The 24,843-nt window shown below is 35.9% G+C and overlaps 1 protein-coding gene across 1 annotated transcript in view; it reads right to left on the bottom strand.

Moving 5' to 3' along the window:
* The window catches only part of LOC121381627 (corticotropin-releasing factor receptor 1-like), a 154,855-nt gene that overhangs the window by 52,710 nt on the left and 77,302 nt on the right, over positions 1–24,843 (bottom strand). The window contains exon 2 of the mRNA XM_041510963.1: positions 17,543–17,814. Within this exon, the coding sequence (XP_041366897.1) occupies positions 17,543–17,814 (272 nt within the window). The remainder of the gene's footprint in view (positions 1–17,542; positions 17,815–24,843) is intronic.

The raw sequence follows: 24,843 nt of genomic DNA, 5'->3' as shown, positions 1-24,843 counted from the left end.
AACTTTAATTAACAAACAATGTTATTAGTAACTTATTTTCTTTGTTTCACTAGAACAGCCCCGCTCATTAGGCCTACACACGTGCACAATTGCGACCATGGGTAAACAATTAGCTTTAATTTGCATTACCTTTCATCCACCACACTTGAGCAAACAAAAACACGTTACATTTAGCCGCATTAACCATAGCATGAAAATAAACATGTTTCTTGGCTAACACCATAGTTTACATTCTACTGATTGCGTAGTAAATTGATAAATATATGTTGCTTCTCTGAACAGTTACGAAAACGAAAGAAAACAAGATTATTTTATGAAAAAATAGGACAATTCAAGTAAAACTTTAATTCAAAAATAAAAATTTAACATAGAAGCATACTGGCCAGCCCATTAGAGGAATAGATAAGTATATACATTAAACATAAATGAATTGAATAAAATATAACCGGCCTCGGTGGCGCAGTGGTTAAGCCACCGGACTACAGGCTGGTAGGTACAGGGTTCGCAGTCCGGTACCGGCTCCATCCCAGAGCGAGTTCTTAAGGCCTCAGTGAGTAGGTGTAAGGCCCTCTTCTCTCTCACTAACCACTAACTAACTAACTAACTAGTTGGGTTATTTACCCACTGTCCTGGACAGCGTGCATGAACCTTAATTGGATATAAGCACGAAAATAAGTTGGAATGAATGAATGAATAGAATAGCATTGAATTTAGTTAAATAGTATTTTCACAAAATAATCAGTGTCATACATTACTAATAACCAGACCTTAATCTGCTTTTACTTCATTAACATTTAAGGTGCATGGACACGAAACGTTCTGGATTGGTATAATGCCACCTTGATGCAACTGCATGTATCCTGTCATTTTACATTTAACCGAACAACAACGCATAGTAAAAAACAGAAAGAAATGTTTTATTTAACGACGCACTCAACACATTTTATTTACGGTTATATGGCGTCAGACATATGGTTAAGGACCACACAGATTTTGAGAGGAAACCCGCTGTCGCCACTACATGGGCTACTCTTTTTCGATTAGCAGCAAGGGATCTTTTATTTACGCTTCCCACAGGCAGGATAGCACAAACCATGGCCTTTGTTGAACCAGTTATGGATCACTGGTCGGTGCAAGTGGTTTACACCTACCCATTGAGCCTTGCGGAGCACTCACTCAGGGTTTAGAGTCGGTATCTGGATTAAAAATCCCATGCCTCGACTGGGATCCGAACCCAGTACCTACCAGCCTGTAGACCGATGGCCTAACCACTACGCCACCGAGGCCAGTTACAACGCACAGTAATCTATTTTAGATGTTTATCGATTACAAATTATGTGTTTAACGTAGCGTAACACATTCTGTGGCTAATTAGAAATATTTGCATGGAATTTACACGAACATATGTTGCTAGTATTTACCACCGCCCCGCCCCCCCCCCCCCCAAAAAAAAAAAAAAAATCAAAAAAAAAAAAAAAAATCAAGTGATTGAAAAGAACTGCATGTTGTAATCAAGCATCAGATTAGCGCTTGCAGAAGAAAGTGAAATTCAATGTTATGTTACTTAAGCTGTTACGCTACACACAAATGCATTTCGATTCTTTGGTAGTTATGTATTGATATTCCATTAATAACCCAAGTAAAACATTTAGTAAATATCATCAATAAAGACCGCCCCATGTGTCTCAGGGCAGACCGTACTGAAGAGGCTTTAACAAAGTTGTGTAATGGCGACTTCTAGTTCAAAGTATTTACGGCGGTATCAAGAAAAGGTTGTGCCCCGGTTTGTGGATATCAGTAAATAAAAACACAGACACTCAGAATGCATTCTAAGCTGTTATTTAATGATAAATGACAGATACAAATGCAATACCCATTTTTACGAGTTGTTTTAAATGACAAATCCTTAACCATGACAGATGGGGTTCAAATACTCACTGTAATAAAACAAACGGTGAATATAATTCATCTAGTACTATACAGGTCTACCGATAATGTCCGAAAAAGGGGCAGGGGTTAACAACAACAACAACAACGACAACGACAACAACAATATGTATAAACAGAGTGGCGTTGGGCGTGACAGGTCGAAAAGTTATATATATATATATATATATATATATATATATATATATATATATATATATATATATATATATATACACGCTAACGATATATGGAGTGAGAGTGGGGGGGGGGGGGGGGCACGATCTCCAGTAGAAGGGAGCACAGGCCATATTTTAAAAATCTTTATTTATAAATCTTTCATTCTGAAACGGAGAGGGTTTGGACTCCTCTCAACCCGGTTCCCACGGGCCTAGCTAATCATCATAAATGATTACCCGGTCCCTTGCCACTAACTTGTTTGTAGCCCTACAATCAGCTCGGGTGTCCTCTAGATACTTTGACCACAGCTAAAGAACACTCGAGCTACGTAACTGCCTACTATCAGCTACCTAAACGTTCCCCTACTATTGGCATCCCACGACACGACATAGCTTAATGTTGTCATAAACCACAATGGACATTTACGGCAGGTCTAAGGCACCTACAAGCCACTACCGTTGATTTAACTAACGCATACAAAATACCTTCGTTACAAAACGTTTTGTTTAGGCCATTTACATTTACAACCTTCAATATACATATGGTAGACAACTCTGATACTTTAAGCATTCAAAAATAATCCCTTCAGAAATGAACTAGCTGTGTTCCGAATTGTGGCTAACTAAAGTATCATTTAATTTACTATCACCGACCTCGGTGGTGTCGTGGTTAAGCCATCGGACATACGGCTGATAGGTACAAGGTTCGCATACCGATACCGGCTCCCACCCAGAACGAGTTTTAACGACTCAGTAGGTAGGTGTAAGACCACTACACTCTCTTTTCTCTCACTAACAACTAACCCACTGTCCTGGACAGACAGCCTAGATAGCAGCTGAGGTTGTGCCCAGGACAGCATGCTTGAACATTAATTGGATATAAGCACGAAAATAAGTTGAAGAAGACATCTTTGCATTATTGTATTCGTTAGATGGTTGCATACGACTATCTATGTTCACTTTGTGAGAAGGTTATACGACAATGGCCCTTCAGTCGTAACTCAGATCGTAAGTTACTAAACTCAACCACAGCTACAATTCTGATGTGGTTCGCGGTCCAGACGTACTTTATTTGTTTTATTTGTCCATTAAAAACACCTTTGGTATACTTCTGCCACCAGTTTGGTACATTCGAAGTACCCATTCGGTGACGACGGGTCCACGTGTTAGATGGTCATCTTAAACCCTTTCTGACCGCAGCGCTGTTGTGACTGACATCTGAACAGTTTATTTCACGCTGGCCGTTCAGCAACGGCATTTGAGGTTGATACAAACATAATTATATATACAGTTATTACATATGTGACATGATGGTTTACAGGTAGATTGTACAAATAAAACATTACATCAAAGTATTGCACACAATGAACAATATATGACTTAATCTATGTAACGAAACTTACTAGCAATAAACAAAATACCTTTCTGGCCAATTAATATGTAAAACAATCAACACATTCACCTTTAGTTCACGTGGCGATTTCACTAACGACAGCTTAAACGATGAATATCAGTGAAATAAAAGTGTTATCAGTCACTCAGTGACAATAACACATTTTAGAGTGAAAATTTCACGATTTCACTCTAAAATGTGTTATCGTCACTGCAGAAAGTGTTATCTTCACTGTAACAAAGGCGGTACTATTTTTAAAATAAAGGTAAATTGCCAAAAGTTATATAATAAATAGAAAATTTCATGTTTTTTGTCAAATATGATTTATATCTCATCTCGTGAAGTTTGCAATCATATCACACTCGTCAGATACGATTGCAAACTTCACGATATGAGATATAAATCATATTTGACAAAAACAAACACTGGAATATCCTCTATTTATTACATACATATCAATGAAATATATAGATTTACAGAAACCATAAAAGGAAAATATAGAAATAGTATTTACTTTTTTGAACAAGTTCATGATTAGATTATCTCCCTTGTAAAATATTGTTTTGATTATTGAGGCCAGTGTCGCTTCCTGGAGTACGAAACTAAATAATGAAGACACAATGTATTGTCATTGAGTGTAAGTGAAAAATTAAACATGGCATTCGATTCGTTGTTTTTGTGGGGGTTTTTTTGGATGATCGCTTCGTTAGGCATATTTGCTCGGCAGTATTATTAAATAAACGTTAATTTAATAATTAAATAAAGATCATTTTTATTAGAAATTCTTTCAAAAAGTCTATGGTCAAGTACATTTTCTGGAAAAGTTCTATTGGAACAAATATATCATTGCGTTACGTGTTTTCGATAGGATATTAACAAAAAGCGAAAGATAGTGTCAAACATTAAGAAAAATGTATATAATAAATAGACCATTTTATCTTGTGTTTTTTCGAATATGGTTTTTATATCAACTAGTGACAATCTAATTAAAATTAGCTCCACTATTACATGTGGCTCTAAAGACTGCCAGTTGAAGCTCATGTCCACCAATCAAAACCTTACTTGCAGAATCCTGCCAGTGATTTAAAACTAACAACACTGCGTAGTCCCCAATGTCCAGGTAACATTTCGTCTGTAAATAATAATTTAAATATTGACCAATCACACTTCGCCTTTTATAACGTTATTTGGGAGCATACAAATTCTAAAAATATCGGGCGAGTCTATTTAGTGGCCGCAGTACAGCGAACCATACCAATACGTACGGGGTGGGTTATCAGTCTTCAGTTTTACATTAAAAAATATTTATTTATTTATAAAATTAAAAAAAACTAAATCAGTCTTCAGTTTTACATTACAAATTATTTATTTTATAAAATAAAACATGTTTTAAGGCATTCGTAATTCACACGAAACATGTCGTATACCCTCAGGATAATTCGGAATGTTTTCAAATTATTTTTAAATCACTGGCAGGATTCTGCAAGTAAGGTTTTGATTGGTGGACATGAGCTCCAACTGGCTGTCTTTAGATCCACATGTAATAGTGGAGCTAATTTTAATTAGATTGAACTAGTGATGTATGAAAACCATATTTTCACTCATTGCTTCGTAATTCGTGAAAATATAGTTTTCACACATCACGAATTGACATTAAAATCTTATTTGAAAAATCCCCATGAAATAGCCTCTATATATTATAATATAATATGTAGACATTGGCTAAATATTCTATTAATTTAATTTAATGAATAGTGTCATTACTTTCTCTTAGAACGTTTGCACGTATATGTATAATTATAGAAGTCAAGGTCGTTTAACGGTGAACTACACTTCATGCTTGGATCGTCGATCACCTGGTGACATTGAAATTAGGTCAACGCATATTAACCGGAAGAGCGTTGATCGAACCAGCGCCAAATTCGAAAAGCCACGCGTTAAAATAAGACATTCTATATACATGAAAATAGGCACCAGACTACGAGTCAGAATTACAAATTTTTTTTGACATCCAATAGCCGATGATTCATTAATTAATGTGCTCTAGTGGTGTCGTTAAACAAACCAAAACACCAAATGACCACGTTGGAAATCAATGAACTAGGTCGCGAACGTTAGCGTTGCTCGCTGTCGCTGAATGTAGAGCTGGATTGTGTGCAAAAAGCCCACCCCCTTTCCGAACCTTCGCTCCAGGGCAATATATGTGTTTGTGTGTGTGCGTATACGTGTGTGTGTGTGTGTGTCCCCATACGTTTTGGCACCTTCGTAAGCCCGTGTTAACTATAACACGTTTTCAAATTATTTGGAATTCCGTTCTAAAATGGCGTTGCAAGGGGGCACTTTGTAGCAGCGGCGATGTTTTTAATATATATATATATATATATATGTATATCTGTGTGTGTGTGTGTCCCCATACTTTTTGGCACCTTCCTAAACCCGGGTTAACTATAACACGTTTTCAAATTATTTGGAATTCCGTTCTAAAATGGCGTTAAGTTAAATATTTAAAGGTTATTGCCCGAAACTCAATGTTTAGATAATGCATTAAAAAAAAAAATTCCCGTTTCCCCTAACTATTATAATTTGAATTTTTAAATTACCCTTACCACGCTTACCCTTCTGCCCTGGACCAAACCAGTGACCTTGCCAGGGGTAGGGTCTCGGGAGAGAGGGGCTTATCTGAACCTTGAAAGGATGTGGGCATGCAATATGTGTTTGGAGTCTGGAGTACAAGAAATGCGGGTTGTGTATGAGCAGAATCAGCACTGAATGATCCGTCTACTTGTTGCCATGGCCAACCAGATTTAGTGACAACGTATACAGGTCAGTTCATACCTCATGCCAAACTGAAATGTAGGTCGTCGGTCGACGCTTTGTAAACTGCCACGCGCTAAAACACACTAAAACGTGTGTTTGTTTTGTTTAACGACACCACTAGAGCACATTCGCCGGCTGTTGGATGTCAAACAGTTGGTAATTCTGTCATGTGTTAGAGAAACATTTTCCCGTTAGTAACAAGGACTCTTTTATATGCACTTCCCACAGACAGGACGGCACATACCACGACCGTTGATATACCAGTCGTGGTGCACTGATTGGGACGGAGAAAACCATATTGATATGAACGGAACTGATCAGTGGTAAGCGAGTCGACCATTCGTCAATTAGTTTTGGCGGTGAAGTATGAACATCTAGCATTGGATCCACGTTAATACGCACGGACATGCAGAGTGCATCACGCTACACACTCGAGCGGAGCCATGGTCGCGTTAATTTCCTTTTACTGCACTACTCGGGGGATTCCCAGTCGGAAAGAATCATCACACACCAGATAAATCGTATTAAATTTGGTATTATTTCCACACTGACAAATCTGGTTATATTTGGAATTCTCTGCCGTAAGTAGATTGTCAGCAAACTCTGAGATTTATAAACATGACTGAAAGGTTGTAGAGGATACAAATTAATTATAGGTATACAGATGTACCAAGGACATGTTTGTAATTCATAAGATATCAAATAAGAGGGGTTTTCATCAATATTGTCTTAAATCTTTACGCGCGGTTTCCAGCCTAACGCCTTTTTGGACATCCGCGTGATTTTTCGTGAACGCCGCATTAAAACGTTACGCTTCAGTCTGGAACTATAGTCCGTCTGCGGCAAAAGGGAACAGACGAAAAGGCTTATAACTACATAGTGTTTAATGATAAAACTTCTTTTTTTTAAAGCCATACCAATTCTTATAACATGTTTCGCTGCAGGATAAAATTGATGACAAGAAAAAGTTTCTTTACAAATGATCATCAAATTGTATAGATTAAAGTTCATGTCTAACACAGAGGATAAAAAAGAAAAATGCTGCTATAGCCAATCTATGCAGTGTCACCGGAAGTAATCGATAATGCAGTATATCGAGACTAAAGACGTAACTGAGAATGTTTAACATTGGCTGTTCCATCAGCTGTCTTCAGCCCTGTACCAAGGCGATTTAATACATACAATTTGATAGAAATTTGTAAGACACACACACACACACACACGCGCGCGCGCGCGCACCAAAAAAACCCCAAACCAACAAAAAAACCACCTTTTTATTTACTTTGAGAATATTTTCTCAAATGGTTTAACGAGTTGGTATGGGTTTAAAAGGTAATAATATGTTTTGATATGGATTTTAACGTTATTCCACATTGAGTTACAGATATGCCAATTTATCGGTTCCCTTTTGATGCAAACTGACTATAAATGGTCAGCTGATTCACAAAACAAGACATCAAGTTTGCTGAAATCTTTCAAATGAATTTTGTTTCAAAGGTTAACAATAAAATAAAGTAAACTTAAAATCAGACACTTTTTTGTTTGCCAAGTTACAGTCATATATTAGGAGATGACATTACGTACCTGTTTTCATTTCTAATAAAAGCTATTACAATTTTATTTTTAAAATATTGAAAATCCTGCATTAATATTGCAGTTTGGCTAAAAAGAAAAAGAACCAAACGATAACTTTCTTGTATAGTGATGTAATTTGTATGATTTGCCCTGGTCTGCTATTATAGTGTGCGTACTGAAAACATGTCACGTATACGGTGTTCTTGTACAGTGATGTAATTTGTATGATTTGCCCTGGTCTGCTATTATAGTGTGCGTACTGAAAACATATCACGTATACGGTGTTCTTGTACAGTGATGTAATTTGTATGATTTGCCCTGGTCTGCTATTATAGTGTGCGTACTGAAAACATGTCACGTATACGGTGTTCTTGTACAGTGATGTAATTTGTATGATTTGCTCTGGTCTGCTATTATAGTGTGCGTACTGCTATTATAGTGTGCGTACTGAAAACATGTCATGTATACGGTGTTCTTGTACAGTGATGTAATTTGTATGATTTGCTCTGGTCTGCTATTATAGTGTGCGTACTGAAAACATGTCACGTATACGGTGTTCTTGTTTCGAATAAAGTTTGGAACATTTTACGTAGGTATTTTGTAAGACGCTTTGAAGCATCTACATGAAAGCAAAAGTAGGAATATAAAGTATAAAGCAAAAGATATTCAAACTGTATAGCTCTGAGTTCATAATTTTATTACAATGTTAATTTTTAAAGGTGCTATGTTAAAAATGCAATAATGTAGGTTCCCGCCAAAAATATTGATTAATTCTTGCTTTGAAACATAAAGTTTATATCTTCAGCTATATGCCTATGCGCGTGCTATAATCTCACCGTGGTGCAGGGGTGTAACATTCTCTTTGAGAATGGCCAATACAGCACAAATTGAAATTTTATTTGTGATATTTGTATTTTTGCACAGTTCTTTACACTGTTTTTATTTAAATCTTGAATTTTTATATTGATGTTGATCATCACCATAGTTTGTCACCCAATAGCCGATGTATTTTTCGTGCTGGGGTGTCGTTAAACATTCATTCATTCATTCATTCATTATAAACATTACAACCAAATATTTCCATTTACTAGTAATAAATAGTATTTTAGGAGGGAATCTTGAGTGTGTCACACGCATTAACTAGTGACGTCACTGTCTTATGCATATTCATTCAGCACACTAAATATTTTCCATAACGAAACAACGATGGTGATCATGCTATATTTAGCCATAAATTATTCGGGGAAACCCCTCTTGTCGTCCACCACAAGACGTTTAAAATTATTATTCTTAACGACACCCCAGCACGAAAAATACATCGACTATTGGGTGTCAGACTATGGTAATGCATATATAGATATCACAAATAAATGTAAATATACCTCGACAAAGATAGTTTCCGGGTCAGTTTTACATTTCAAATGTCATAATGCGACAGAATGTAGAAATATCTTACAATACAATACTTGTCCCAACCAGTGTCTCATGATTGGTGTATCAAAGACCATGGTATATGTCATTATTCTTGTGATAAGGTACGTATTAAAAACAAACTAGCTAGAAGAACAGAAATACAACGAGTTTTGTCTCATATATGTGTCAGAATTATCAAATTTTTAATATCAAATAGCTGACGATGATTAACCAATTTGTTCTAATGGTATAATTGATTTTGTTTTAAACTTTGTTTAAAATTGAAAATGCAGCATTAACTAATGCATTACGAATTGAAATTATGCATATTACTAAAGGTCTGCTCCTAGTGTAGCTTCGTGCAACTATAAAAGACAATGCATAAATTGTATCTATTTTAGATTCGAACAGTAAGTTAAGGGTAATAAAATATAAAACATGTTTTAGTCGTTCCTTTTAACAACTTGTAATAGGAAGCTTTCGAGTAATCAAATATTTTACAGCATATTGCAACGGTTTTGACGCGATATGAAACGCTCCGAAATGAAACCTCCATCATGCTAATAATAGAAAATATGATAAGTGTCCAATGAAATTAGTAACAAGGACGACATTCATCCAAAAAACGCTGGCCTGTATTGAGCATTTTAAACTTAATGAGCTGAATTTGCAAAACCTGTTTTTATTAGACACAGGTGTTTGAGCATTGTAAATGTATATAGTTACACGCACAGGTGTTTGAGCATTGTAAATGTATATAGTTACCCGCACAGGTGTTTGAGCATTGTAAATGTATATAGTTACCCACACAGGTGTTTGAGCATTGTAAATGTATATAGTTACCCACACAGGTGTTTGAGCATTGTAAATGTATATAGTTACACGCACAGGTGTTTGAGCATTGTAAATGTATATAGTTACACGCGTGTAAGACATAATAATAATAATCAGGCTTTGTAAATTCGACCCAATATTTTATTTCTAATAACATTTTGCTATAATAATTATTTTGGTTTTGTTATCGGCAAAATAAATAGTGTCAGATCATGTTTCTAACATATTCTTTCTTTGACGTAGCCATTTTTATTTTTATTTTATTTTATTTTTTGTTTGGTGCTTTATTTCAAATTAATAATAAAAAATATTTTTAATGTTTTAAAAACAAAAATAATAACAAGATAAGAAAATGATGAATGAAGTCACTTATTAGTACTTATAACCAATTTGTCAAACACATGTCAAATTTGTGATTTTATACACCTCCACAGAAGTGGTGCACAATTATACTAGCTGTTCTAGAACCCGGAGGTGTTCGGAGACAGAAGTAATTTGAGACGGCGCTATTTAATTTCATTTGGAAACGTATTAGATTTATTGAAGGTAATGAAAATTGAAATTGATACAGTGTAGCTTGCAGCAGCAGCTGTAGACGTTTTTTTCCAGACTAGCCAAGGCGAATTCTGACTTAACCCAATTAACAATCGTCTTCTGTGTGACACACCAATGCGGGACATTCGGTGCAAACGCCACATTCTGGTGGCGTGAAATCATTTGAAGGCGACGAGAAAAGATATATTCGGTAACCGAAATATGGTAGAATCATTTAATCATTTAACGAATTATTTTAAAATTTTTAAAAACATTTTGACTGCAGTACAATCTGAACGACAAAGCCGTAATACACGATCAAGGCCGTATCTCCTGCACATTGCAGTGGAATGAACATTTGGCAAAATAGTGATCTCATGTTGAGGAGGACAGCCACTACCAAGAAGATCCTTTACTAGAGATTTCATTTCTCTTGAACCGTCACATACTGCCACTCTCATACTAGTTTAATAAATGAAAACTATCGCCGGAGTTTTAATATACTTACATTGATGTTTGTATTGTATTGCATTGTACGTTTCCACCACAGCTCTTTATTGCTGTGGTTTTACATAATTATATAATTAATTTTTAATGTAAATAATCATATTCATATGTTTACCGTTGTTTGAAACCCAATAGCTTATGTGTATTTTTGTGCTGGGGCGTCGTTAAACATTCATTCATTCATTCATTTGCGGGAAACTGGTTTGAATAAAGAAACTTACCACCCTCCTAAGATACTTTGAGTCTACTTAGTACAGAGATACATTTTTTATATTATGGTAACGGTTTTGTCGTCAAGATTTACTAAAAAGTATGTGGTTTACGAATATAAACTGTGGTAGCTTCACTCTTCCAAATACTTCAAACAGATAAGAGGGGGGAATATATATTTTAAGATATATAATTTTTTTAAATTATTATTATTATTTTATTTTACAAATGAAATGTTCTCCTTCAGGAACTAAGCGCTCTTCATGACACCTCCAGTAAAATTTAGGAGTCCCTGTTTGGGGTGGGGGTGGATTTCAGGTATCAAATGGTCGGATCCGACGACTGGAATTTGTATGATCTATTCTTTGGATTGAAATGAAAACGGTGGATTACCCTTTCGGGGTAGCATTATATGTGTTAACGAAATGTAGATTAAATAATCGATTGCCCATCTGGGATACACCACTGTGGTGCTAGTACTGGCTAAATGTTACGGTTGTCCTTATTAGCGTTTAAAACAAAATCCATGAGGAATATATAACACATTTCTACTATAAAAAAGATTAATTATTAATAGCATTTTCTTTTTCAATTATTGCTTTTTTGGTTAATTGTTGAAGAAAATTATGACATGGCACAATTTCTTTAAGACTAACTAGTCTGGGTTTGCGAGATAACTGAGGTCGAGATAACGATGTTACACTGTAGATAATATGTAATAGCTTCGTGACACAGAGACGTCGTCAAGACGGATATCTCGAAGTATGCTTAAAAATTAACTTGGAATTAACATACTTTACACAGGTGCGCCGCTAATGAAAGAAAGAAAGATGTTTTATTTAACGACGCACTCAACACATTTTATTTACGGTTATATGGCGTCAGACATATGGTTAAGGACCACACAGATTTTTGAGAGGAAACCCGCTGTCGCCACTACATGGGCTATTCTTCAGATTAGCAGCAAGGGATCTTTTATTTGCGCTTCCCACAGGCAGGATAGCACAAACCATAGCCTTTGTTGAACCAGTTATGGATCACTGGTCGGTGCAAGTGGTTTACACCTACCCACTGAGCCTTGCGGAGCACTCACTCAGGGTTTGGATTAAAAATCCCATGCCTCGACTGGGATCCGAACCCAGTACCTACCAGCCTGTAGGCCGATGGCCTACCACGACGCCACCGAGGCCGGTCCCACTAATGAAAGCTCATCAGCATTGGTGGTGTGGTTATGTTCTGGGTTCAAAGCCCGGTGCCGACTCCCATCAGAGTGAACTGTATCTACTCTGTATGTAAAGTGTAAGGCGACTATACCGAATTGTTTCTAACAAATAGCCATTAACCCACTGTCCTGAACAGAGATCTGAGGCGTGCGCCCAGGGCAGCTTGCTTGAACTTTAATTGGATATAAGCATGCAAATCAAGTTAAAGGGACATACCCTAGTTTCAGTCCATGAAAATGCACACTAAGTTTGGTTAATCTACAGACCTGTAACGCATTTGGATAAAGTTACTATTGAGTAAAACATGAGTCTGTGACTTTGAAATGGTGAAATATCCTCTAAAAATAGACTAAAACTCGACTCCATAACTGTTACTTCTCAGACGCACGTTCGTTTTTAAAAATATGAGAAATGCATTTTGTGATATTAAAAACTTCATGATGACCAAAAACATTTCGAATGTACGGAAATGAATAATCTAAACAATAAAATCTAAGTAAAGTTTGATTTCAGTTATCAAAAACGGATCTAATAGTAAAAATTATGCATTAGTGTTTAAAAACTAGGGTATGTCCCTTTAAAATAAATACGTAAATAATACTGAAAGCTCTGTGACTAAACACGACCGTTGGAGGACCAGGTGGTATATATAGACATCTTCGTCTATTAGTCACGTACACAATGTTAAACATACGTGCTTCGGTCAGAGTGGGCGAAAAGGCACACATGTGACCAACAACAAAAGTGCGAAACAAAATAATGAAAAAAGAGAGATTAATAGACGAACGAAAACAGAAGACCTCATCGATCACCACCCATAACCCAATGACTTCCTGGATCTCGGACAAATCCCCCTGTAAATGGCTAAACAAACGGTAAAATTATGGAAACTGTTTTGTTCCACACAGACACACGTACGCGCGTACTCACCACACTACATGCATGCACGTACACACCACACCATACTCACGCACGTACGCAAAACACACAAAGCATTTGCCCACATTAGTTTTACTACCATTGTAACAAAAAGGTGTGCTAAATACTAATTTTCCACAAAGGTTGGCTTTGGTTACTTAAAAACCAATTTCATAAAAACAATTATGATCAGGAATAGTTAGGGTTTCACCTCCACCCCTACCACCACAGCTATATGTATGAATCCTGCCCACACCCACGTCATTCGTACAGTGCGATGAGTTGGCTTTTTGTGGTGGTTTGTGGTAGGCCTAGTGCTATTTATAATACTTAAAGGCCTTTTTAACAGTTTCCGGTCCGTCTGACGGCTTCTCCTCTTTTATTCTACACTGCCGATAGCTTTCCCTGTATTTACCCGATGCCGCTTTTCCTAAGGATCTTTCTCAGTTTCTGTGCTCAGGTCCAGTCGACTGCCATACACACATCGTGCTAAATATTGCGTACAAAGAAGAATTCCATAAATACAACCGTAATGGGCGCCGCCATCTACTATGTCACTTAACACAGAAGTGGCTATATACAGGGCGGCCGTGTTTATAGCCTCGGCTAATGAGGGCTGGCTATCTACATGGCGGTTGTTTGGGGGCTTTTTTTTCTTTTTTCTTTTTCGTGTGTCTGTATGAGGTGGGGTGGGGGATGGGGATGCGGATGGGTATGGTTGGGTAAGACTACCACACACCACCTAAACTTTCCAGTGGGTATCACGAGTTACATCTAGTATCAATATATTATTGTTGTAATAATCACTACAGAACCGAATCCAGAACAAAGATTAATGTACCTCTGAAAGCGTCAGCGAGGACCGAGTTTAGTATGGACTGAGCACGTTTTTAACAAGATGTTGTAAATTCGATCGTGAACGAGATATACATTATATAGTGCGATTTGATAGTGGGTCCTGTGAGATATTCAGACGCCAGGGATAAACAGCAGCCATCATTTGCGCAGGATCTTGACATCCAGATTCCAGTTTAAGTCTGGGGTCTTAACTTTTTATAAGCACGGGTTTAAGAAAGAACAATTTAAATCGGTTGCCATGGTGATGTTTATTTTGCTGCAGTGGAAAACTTGCAGCTTGACAAAGATGGCTTACAATTAATGGCACATAACCTGGTTTGGGCAAACGTGACCATCACAATTTTAAACACTAATTAGCATGAGACTGTTTTGTGTCATTGGTTGTTGGTGAGATTTTCAAATTAATGTTTGTTTCCACACAGTTCAAGTTTACAAAACCTGAAATAAAAATGCGCTTGTATTTTAATGATTAAAATTACATCTTAAATATATTTCTTGTTAAAGTTGTTTAGAATATCAGTTTCTGTATTTATAATCTGTTTCTAATAGTCCTATTGTTTGTAGTAGCCCAAACTGGGATTTATCACTCAATAATGTTGTCTGTACGAACAAAATATATAATAGGAAATGAAATGTAATGTAAACTACTAGTATTACAAAGATTAGGACGACCAGCAACACATTTGATATACAGACACCGATATTCTAAATGAGAGAATACATGTCCCCATGTGGCATGGTATGAAACAAATCACAGCTCAGATCAGGTCTAAGAAAACGTATGGTCATATTCACTCTGCGACCTTCAAGGGACATTTCTGAGTTTGCTGCAATTTTTAAAGGGACATTCCTGAGTTTGCTGCAGTTTTTAAGATGTTATCGACTAACAAAGACTTTTAACGATTGTAATTACATCTCAAATATATTTGTCTGCATAAAATATTAGTGGCTGTATATTAAACGTGCTTCTGATCGTTCTAACATTTGTACTAGGTTAAATTTCATTTTATTTCCTAAAATATAATGTTTTCGTACGTACGAAATAATTTGAAAACAAAATCCAGTTTGAGCTTTTTATAAATATTAAGACGACCAGAAACACATTGAATATACAGACACCAATATTGTAAACAAGAAAACATATTTAATACGTAAGTTTAATCGTAGAAGTATTTTATTAGTCGCAAACATCTTACAATGCAGCAAACTGAGGAATGTCCCTTTAAGATGTTATCGACTAACAGAGACTTTTTAACGGTTATACTTTTTCTGCACAAAATATTAGTGGCTGTATATTAAATGTATTTCTAATCGTTCTAATATTTGTACCAGGTTAAATTTCATTTTAATTCCTAAAATATAATGTTTTCGTACGTATGAAATTATTTGAAGAAAAAAGCCAGTTTGGGCTTCTTACACATATTAAGACGACCAGAAACACATTGAATATACAGACACTGAGATTCTAAACAAGAAAATATATTTAATATGTAAGTTTAATCGTAGAAATATTTTATTTGTCGGAAACATCTTACAATGCAGCAAATTCGGGAATGTCCCTTTCAGGAGTAATATAACTTTGAGACTAACCACATATCTTTATGTAACAGACAAATATAAGACAATCAACCCATGCAAATGAAGCATGCATATTAATAATTTGTATGGCTAACCTTGGATGGCAGTGACGAGATGTTGAACAACGTCATCGTAGTGGTCGTCGGTGCACATCGTTGGCGTTGTGACTGGGGTGTTTTACTCCAGTTACAGACACATAGTAGTTCAACTTACTTTTCTGTATGGACAATGTTTGCTGCACTAATCGTTGGACGAGATCTGCCGAGTGACAAATGGCGGGACAGATCTAATTCAATTGTTCTTTTCACGCGACGAACAAGTTGTACAGCAGTTAACATTTTAGCATATTGTTTTCAGTATATAGAGAAAGTTTCTAGCTTCTGTCGAACGAGAGCAATTTTGATCTCAGCCGCTCTTCTTGAGATCCACAACATGTTTTGTTTTATTCGTCCGTTTATGACTTGGTTTGAAATACATTTAATACCTTCTATTCACTATTCAAGTGTGGATCATGATGAACATTTTACAAAAGGTTATTTGCAACATTTTGTTATTTTCAAACATGGCTGTTGCATTTGCCATGAACGCTTTTCAATTACACCACACAAAACAAGAAACTAAATAAAATATTAAAACCCCAAACTGACATTCATATATTATATATAAGAAATACGCTGTGAATATTTTCTACGTATACTTCATAGTATATGATATAAGCTAATGTAGTAAACAGTCGTAGCGTATTTCTCAGCTACTTAAATTTTGTTTAAAGCTTGATGTCATATTTTATTATGTGTAAACATCGAATATTCAGTGGATGGAACACCAACCTTATCAGAGTTTTCTTCGTATTCGTAAATAACCAAAGCGAATAGAGTGGCCATTATATATATTTACTTTACGACTCAGTTCAAACGTAACTAACGAATGAAAGCGATTATTGATGTCATTGATGTTCGACGTCATTAAAGGCATGTGACCAACTGCTACTTACACATCGATCCCAGTAACGTGGCTGTCGTTCACAAGACGTAACGAGTTATTATGGAATCATTCGCGTCACTATTCAAAAAAGATCGTATATAATCAGTGTTGTTTTTCACCAGCCAGACAGCTATACAATCAGTCGTTGTTGTTGTTGTTTGTAAACAAAATTTAAAGTATATTTTATTTATTTATTCATTTATTTCACGTATTCCTCCATCTGTTCATCTTTTTCTACATCTTATTTGTTTTCATCACATATTGATAACTTCCAGAGTTTTCTCTCTTTGAATCTCTGTATAAATGTAAAACTGAAATATACTCTTCAAAAACAGTAGGGGACTCTAATAAGAATTTACAATTGCCAACATTGTAAGGTATATTAGCTGTGGGGAATGGTTATATGATAATAGTGAATTAATTGGGCAAACATTACAACCGGTAGTTCAGTATTACAGTAGGTTTTATCACCACCAAAGATTTTGAATGGCGATTGGGGTCAGAAGTGAAATTTGAAAGTTGATGGGTTTTTTATCAGTAGTGGGTGATACCGCCATGATGTGTCAGACATTCATTCAGTCGACGAGGCATACGGCGTATAAGTCTCCCAATGGCCATTTGAGGGGGTCTGTTCCACTCCTCTTGCAGCGCCTGATCAAGTTCCGCTAACGTGGTCGGCGGTCGTTGACGTTGGCGCACACGTCTCCCTATCATGTCCCAGACGTGTTCAATGGGAGAAAGGTCTGGACTCATTGCTGGCCATGGCATTCGATAGATGTTGTGCGGCTGGAGGTGAGCATTGACGATTCGTGCACGGTGAGCACGGGCATTGCCGTCTTGAAAAACAAGACGTCGACCCACACGCCTAGCAAACGACAAAGGGTGTCAGTATGTTGTCCCAGTAGTACAGCCCAGCGGTACTTGTTTCTCATACAAAATTGTATGGTATTGTATATAAACCCATGATTTACTTGCAACAGTAATTTCCTGTACATCTAGTCATGTGGAATATATATATAAAAAAAAAATAATAATAAAAAAAAAATGTTTTATTTAAAGACGAACATGTTGAACATTTTATTTACGGTTATATGGCGTCAGACTTATGGTTAAGGACCACACATATATTGAGAGAGGAAATCCGCTGTCACCACTTCACGGGCTACTGTTTTCGATTAGCAGCAAGGGATCTTTTATATGCACCATCCTACAGACAGGGTAGTACATACCACGGCCTTTAATATACCAGTCGTGGTGCACTGGCTGGGATGAGAAATAGCCCAATGGGCCCACCAACGGGGATTGATCCCACACCAACCGCGCATCGAGCGAGCGCTGTACCACTGAGCTATGTCACGCTCGTGGAATATATAGTGATGGAAAGAAATAAGGGATCACACCAACACTTCATTTTCTGTGGTTTGTTTTTAAAAAGCCATTTATTAGTAGAAATACAGTACAAAATATGAAATTCTTCAACTCGACTGTTACTCGGACACATTCACTAGGAAGTCGGGAGTTAAATGAAAAGTCAGAAATCACGTAAAGTTGCAAAGAATGACAAATCGCAGTTCTATAGGCAATCTTTATCATTTATAATTCTTCATTCCTGTCATTGCGTAAAACGAACCCCTAGAAATACAGCTTCAAAGTTATCCGACTCACGATCGTGTCCGACTTAGGTTCAGTTTACCCTACATCTTGAAATAAAACACGTCACCACTTCGTGCAAGACGATATTGATTTATGATATTAAAAAAGTGATATTCTTAATGATAATTAGCTTTCCAACAAATCTTTGTGACATTACATATTATTCTGTGAAATCCTACAGTAAATCAATAGTTATGTGGGCTATTTTAGCTTACTCTGGTTAACCGTGAATGTGAATTCAAAGGTAATTGTTTACAGGCGGAATATAGAACTATGTCGTATACTGACGTACATATAGCACAGATTGTTGTCATGTTTTGCTTTGAAACAATCGTTAAGTATATAATACCTATATACGGGTGGATCTAGAGCGAAGAGCTTCTGTGGGTGTACACGCCCACCTAAGTGTTGCGTGGGACTCGCTACACTAGTGTTAGAGGGGCGGGTATGGTGGGGATGATAAAATATTAGTTTTGAAATCATACACGAAACCATTCCCATCATGTTATGCTTTAGAATACCTTTCCAAAGATCTATAAACGGACTTCAATATAAAACCATTCCCATCATGTTATGCTTTAGAATACCTTTCCAAAGATCTATAAACGGACTTCAATATAAAACCATTCCCATCATGTTATGCTTTAGAATACCTTTCCAAAGATCTATAAACGGACTTCAATATAAAATCATTCCCATCATGTTATGCTTTAGAATACCTTTCCAAAGATCTATAAACGGACTTCAATATAAAACCATTCCTGTCATATTATACTTTAGAATACCTTTCCAAAGATCTATAAACGGACTTCAATATAAAACCATTCCTGTCATATTATACTTTAGAATACCTTTCCAACGATCTTTAAACGGAATTCTATACAAAACCATTCATATCGTGTTATACTTTAAAATACTTTTCCAAAGATCTACAAACGGAATTCTACACAAAACCATTCATATCGTGTTATGCTTTTAAAGCCCTTTCCAAAGATCTATAGGCCCAATGTTTACAAACAGTGTCAGTTGGCAGGATTTGAACCTACTGCACATTTCGCAAGACATCTGACAGCCCGCGACATTAACAGCTCGGCCACCGGGTCTTCCGTGTGCAATCAGCATAATGTTTTAACTCTCCAAATGAAACTTTACGACCAGTCGTAATTATAAAAAATGGGTGATAAATATGTACATATTTGGTATAAAATGTTTGTTATTTACTTTAGTTAAGGGATTTGACAGAACAGAATAAAACTTTCTTACACTCAACTCAGTCCGTTCCACAACGGTGTTAGAGGAACCATTGTGCCGACATTAATGCTGGTTTTACCCATTGGGTTCTTTCTGTGTTATTCGGCGATCCTCATCTAATACTCCACATTGCTGCTAAACGGAAAGCGTATCTTATGTAGCCCCAGTGTCTTATCTTTTATACTCCAATGCTCTCTCTCTCTCTCTCTCTCTCTCTCTCTCTCTCTCTCTCTCTCTCTCTCTCTCTCTCTCTCTCTCTCTCTCTCTCTCTCTCTCTCTCTCTCTCTCTCTCTCTCTCTCTCTCTCCGTCTTTCAAGATACACCTACACTTTTAACAAAAGAATCCTTGATAGACCAGAAGTGGGGTATAACTAATATTTGTGTCCATTCTTTGCGAGGTGTATTGTTGAATATCCCTATAGTTGTGTCCATACTTTGCGAGGTGTATCGTTGAATATCCCTATAGTTATGGCCGTGGGTTCCGTTGGGATATTCACGGATACATCGACTGGGTATAGTGGTTAAGCCATCCAAATGAAACACATTACATCACTATTCAAGAAAAAAAATATCATACGAACTACATCGCTAATCAAAAGAGTTAACCAAACAAACGATTTTAATGCAGAGTGTTCAATTTTTAAAATCTAAACTTGAAATAGCCTTTATTGGAAATGAAAACATATGTAATATCATCTCCTAATATTTGAATATTAGATTACAACTTGGTAAACAGTTTCTCTGGTTTTAACTTTACATTTTTATAAATTTAATCTTTAAATAAATATTCCCTTCTTTTAAAAAACCCCAACATATTGTTTACTTCTAATCTTAAAGGGACATTCCCCGAGTTTGCTGCATTGTAAGATGTTTCCGACTAATAAAATACTTCTACGATTAAAGTTACATATTAAATATATTTTCTTGTTTAGAATATCAGTGTCAGTATATTCAATGTGTTTCTGGTCGTCTTAATATTTGTAAGAAGCCCAAACTGGATTTTGTCTTCAAATAATTTCGTACGTACGAAAAAAACTATATTTTAGGAAATAAGATGACATTTAACCTACTACAAATATTAGAACGATCAGAAACACGTTTAATATACAGCCACTAATATTTTATGCAGAAAAATATATTTGATATGTAATTACAATCGTTAAAAAGTCTCTGTTAGTCGATAACATCTTAAAAAGTGCTGCAAACTAAATGTATGTCCGTTTAAGAGGGGAAAGAACAAAAACCAAGTCAAAACCTTTTTATACAATGTGTAAGGGGATGCAACTACTGTTGTATTTTCATGTGTACATAATTAGTTTTCCTCAGTGTAACCGCTGTGATTGTCTCAAAGGAATAGTCACTAAAGATCGACATAGACTGAGCTTCCACTGACCGGTCAATACATGTCGCCGCAAAAGTCACAGCGCCTGCACACCGGATTCGGTGACATGCTGGTTGAGGTTTCAATGTACCAAATCAATTCCCTTTGCCGATAATGTTAAAAGGACTTTGCATCCATTATAATATCATTCCAACCAGCAGAGTCGTTTTGGCAACTAAAATTACATACTAAATATATGTTCTTGTTTAGAATATTCAGTGTATTTGCGGTCGTATGCTAATGTTTGTAGGATTGGGAAAATGTAGCGGGTTTCCATTCTAAGACTATTATGTCAGAATTACCAAATGTTTGACATCCAATAGCCGATGTTTAGTAAATCAATGTGCTCTCGTGGTATTATTAAACAAAACAAACTTTAATGTTTGTAGGAGTCATTCTTCATTTTATTTCGTAATATGTATTTTTTCGTACCGTGCGTACGAAATTATTGGAAGGTAAAATCCTGTTTGGAGTACTACAAACATTGGGACGACAACAAACACCTTGTATAAACAGACACGGATATCCCAAACGAGAAAATATCTTAAATAATACAATTTTGATCATCAAAAAACCCAGAATGTTGTACACAGGTTACAATGGAAGAACACTAAGGGTAGTCCCTTTAGAGGCGCATACCCTAGTTTGAGCCGTGAAAACGAACACTAAGTTTATTAGTTAATCTACAAACCTGCACACACATTTGCATAAGATTATAACAGAGAAGTTAGTCTGTGATGTTTAGATGCGGAAATACCGTCTAAAACATTTCTAGAGCTTGTCTCGATAACCATTACTTCTCAGACGAACGTGCGTTTTTAGAATTATGGAAAATGCATTTTGGGGTATTACAAAAACCTGGATGACCAGAACTACTTAAGGTGTACGAAAATGAATATTCTATGTAATCAAATGTAAGTATTTCTATTTTAAATTATTAAAAACGGCTCCAATAGTGAAAAATACGTCTTAGTGTTTAAAAACTACGGTCTGTCCCTTTAAAATTCGTGTTTAATTAAGACTGTGTAATGAATTTTTCACAATTTAATTTTCTGCATTTTATTGACTTTAACAGTTTGACTCAAAAAAAGTGTAAATTGTCCACCATAACATTACAACTACATGTACGTGTTTCTAGTTATACCTACAAATGAACGGACATCATCAAAATAACTAAGTAGCCATACATTGTTATTTATGGTACAAATAACAACAAAATGATTCCTGCCCAACAAAGTGTATTTCATTTCGACATTACATTACCCAATGACTGTGTAGACATCATAATGTGGCATGTTGGTTGAATATCTGCACCGGATTAGAATATTTGGATTGCCTTTGGAGAGCGCCGTCTCCATTGAACAAGAAAAAGTTTCAGAACGAGCACCTGACAGTAGTCGGGCAGAATAAGGGTTATACCTTGAACTAGGGTACATACAATATTTTATGATGGTTTTATGTCATTTAGGGTTTTCTGATTCAGAAACTGTATGATGACACTTTGTCATCATTGAGCAATTTTTTTGACGGTCATTTTAAAAGCACCACCCCAGGCTAAAAAATTACTGTTTTTTCGAATAGTCTCAATGTATTATGCTATAATGTTTTATTTGTACAATACAATTAGAAGACCCATACCTATTTGGATAACGAATAATACAAAACAACAACAACACTATACCAACTTTTCAGGGGCGTTTGCTGACGGCCATCTTGGTTTTCAAAATGGCCGCCATTTAAACATTTGTTTTTACAATATTACCGCACCCAGGCAAATAAACGAATTGTTTTAAGTTATATACAGGTAGGTGGGCAAGACTATTTGTAATCTGTATTGGTCAAAATAAAAATAGTAACATTTTAGGTGGAGGATTTTCACAGAAGTAAGTTAAAAATAACAGATTTAAAATTAAAATCCCAAATTTAACCTAATTTTCACCTTGCAAGGAACATAATATTTTGGCATAATTTCTTAAATTAAATATTGATTTTTATTTTAACTAATGTTTATAATATACTTTAGAGTATTTCCATGCATGCCAGAGTAATATTTTATACTTGTATTAAAGGGATTGGACTATCCTCAGTTTGTAGCCGTTTTAAAATGTTTTCGACAAATAAAATATTAATGCATTATTAATTTTTTTTTTTTTAATGGTTTCTTGCTTAGAATTTGATTATCTGTATAATCCATGTATTTCTGGACATTGTAATGTTTTGTATCTCAATATTGATTTTTGTCTAAAATAATTTTGAAGGTAAAAATATATAATTCTTTCCAATGGCCAAACGAAATTTTAAAACATTACGACCAAAGGCCATTCCGACTGTATTTATTAGTATAATGTTCTATATGTAAAACATTTTAAGGTAAGATAGTGTTTTAAAAGACCTGAAAAATCAGGATGTGTGTTTATTTTGTTGGTGGGGCAGGCCGATGTTTGCCCAAATTAAATCAAAATGCACGAATCGGGGTATCAACGTTTATTTATATTAGCATTACTGTCAAACAGATTGCAACTAATACTGATGTTAAAATGATGGAAATACATGTTGAACACATTTCAGGCTAGCTCATTCTGCCCGAATATCTCTATTATTTTTGCCCGAATTTGAGGGATTTTCCCTAGCGCAAGATGGGCAGCTGTCCCCGGCCCCCTGACACGTACGCTTATGGGAACAAACAGAAGTCTTGCTAGGTCTGAAAACATAGGCCAGTCAGTCCTTTTAATAAACTTTAGAACCAGGACCCAACACGTTACCAATTTTAGTATGTCATATATTAAAATTATTGTAATATGTAACAGGCTATACAAGTAACTGTTAAATTAATAAAATCACCTGAATCACATGTACCAGATATCAGGTGAAATTATTTACATACGTAAATGCAGGCATAAGCTGGTAGCTGTCGAATTTCATTGGCTATGGAACGTTTGCATTGCATGGTTACGTTATGCATCTTAAATACAGTAGAGATTCAAAAAAACTTTGTTAACAATAGGGACGTTTTCCTCTAAATAATCTGAGAAATATTTTAAAAAAAATACTTATGGTTCCTTTCTTGAAATATTGTTCTGTGCACATTCCTGATCTGATTCAGAGGTACTTTCATTTAAGAAAGCTGTATAAAGGTTTTTAGCGTATGGCTGTAATACCCTCGCAACTTTTGTAATCTGAATCTGTGCAGAAATACGGTTATTGTCTGTTATATGTTAATGGAAGATTCGTAATCATCATGTTACATACACTCTGTCACTTTTTATACTGGTTATGTGGATTACTGGAACCAATTTTCTTGGAAAAAACGTTTCGTTTAAATGGCGAAGTCTCTTTACAATAAACACCTAATTTGAATTGGCTGCCTCCTACTTTGAGACATAATTCACAGTGAAAAGTATGACATTACTGTTTTTCATCATTTTCATCATTTGAGGCTTGTTGCCTATCCTATGCCATGTATTTGCAAACAATGCTGCAAGTTAACTCTGCTGTTTGACATGAGCAGTTATTTCTGAAGCAGGCATTCTTAGCAGTACATGCACATGCCATTACTTCCATAAGCTCCGATGGACCACTGCAGACACACCAGTACAATGACTGGGTATG

The sequence above is a fragment of the Gigantopelta aegis genome, chromosome 9 (genome assembly GCF_016097555.1).
Source record: "Gigantopelta aegis isolate Gae_Host chromosome 9, Gae_host_genome, whole genome shotgun sequence".
Taxonomy (NCBI): Eukaryota; Metazoa; Mollusca; class Gastropoda; order Neomphalida; family Peltospiridae; genus Gigantopelta; species Gigantopelta aegis.
This window is presented reverse-complemented; position numbering and strand designations above follow the sequence as displayed.